Source organism: Sinocyclocheilus rhinocerous, unplaced genomic scaffold (genome assembly GCF_001515625.1).
Source record: "Sinocyclocheilus rhinocerous isolate Xijiao unplaced genomic scaffold, SAMN03320098_v1.1 scaffold240, whole genome shotgun sequence".
Lineage (NCBI taxonomy): Eukaryota > Metazoa > Chordata > Actinopteri > Cypriniformes > Cyprinidae > Sinocyclocheilus > Sinocyclocheilus rhinocerous.
In genome coordinates this window covers 1029000-1029510 of record NW_015654534.1, presented here as the reverse complement: position 1 = coordinate 1029510, position 511 = coordinate 1029000, and the positions used below count along the sequence as shown (strand labels likewise).

Sequence of the window (511 nt, the reverse complement as noted above, 5' to 3'; positions counted from 1 at the left end):
AACCTACCTATACAGACATAATAAATTCAGACATAATTTAACTAAAATTTAAATAAATAACAAAGGTTTTTTTTGTAAACTACGACAGTAGTTTATCAGTAATCCTAAAAAATAACAACTTACTTACACATAGTAAGAAATGGTTATAAAAACTGAAACAGAAGTGAAACAAGTAGTAGGATATATACAATATATATATATATAAAGAATCACCAAAGAATCCAAAGCCAAAGAATCACGATAAGCTGTTTTATATGCTTAATTGCGTTAATTATATGAAACTCACTAACGTGCGCCAATGAAAAGCAAAGCTTCGCGGTCCCTTTAAGTCTGTAACCCGGAAGTACGTCAGCATCACAGGCAAGCGTACAGATTCTCTTCCGGCCTGTGAGCGTGGATTCTTATCTGTGCTCTTAAAATATTTAATAAAATGAGTGTCCCGGCGTTTATTGACGTAACGGAGGAGGATCAGGTATGTTTGAATAGCTCATAAGCATTTTTGCGCTATTAA

The 511-nt window shown here is 33.5% G+C and overlaps 1 protein-coding gene across 1 annotated transcript in view; it reads left to right on the top strand.

The window, feature by feature from the left end:
* The first annotated feature begins 344 nt into the window (after positions 1-344).
* eif3m (eukaryotic translation initiation factor 3, subunit M) overlaps positions 345-511 on the top strand; it is a 6797-nt gene continuing 6630 nt past the window's right edge. The window contains exon 1 of the mRNA XM_016524438.1: positions 345-472. Coding sequence (XP_016379924.1) covers positions 431-472 — 42 coding nt within the window. The 5' untranslated portion in view covers positions 345-430. The remainder of the gene's footprint in view (positions 473-511) is intronic.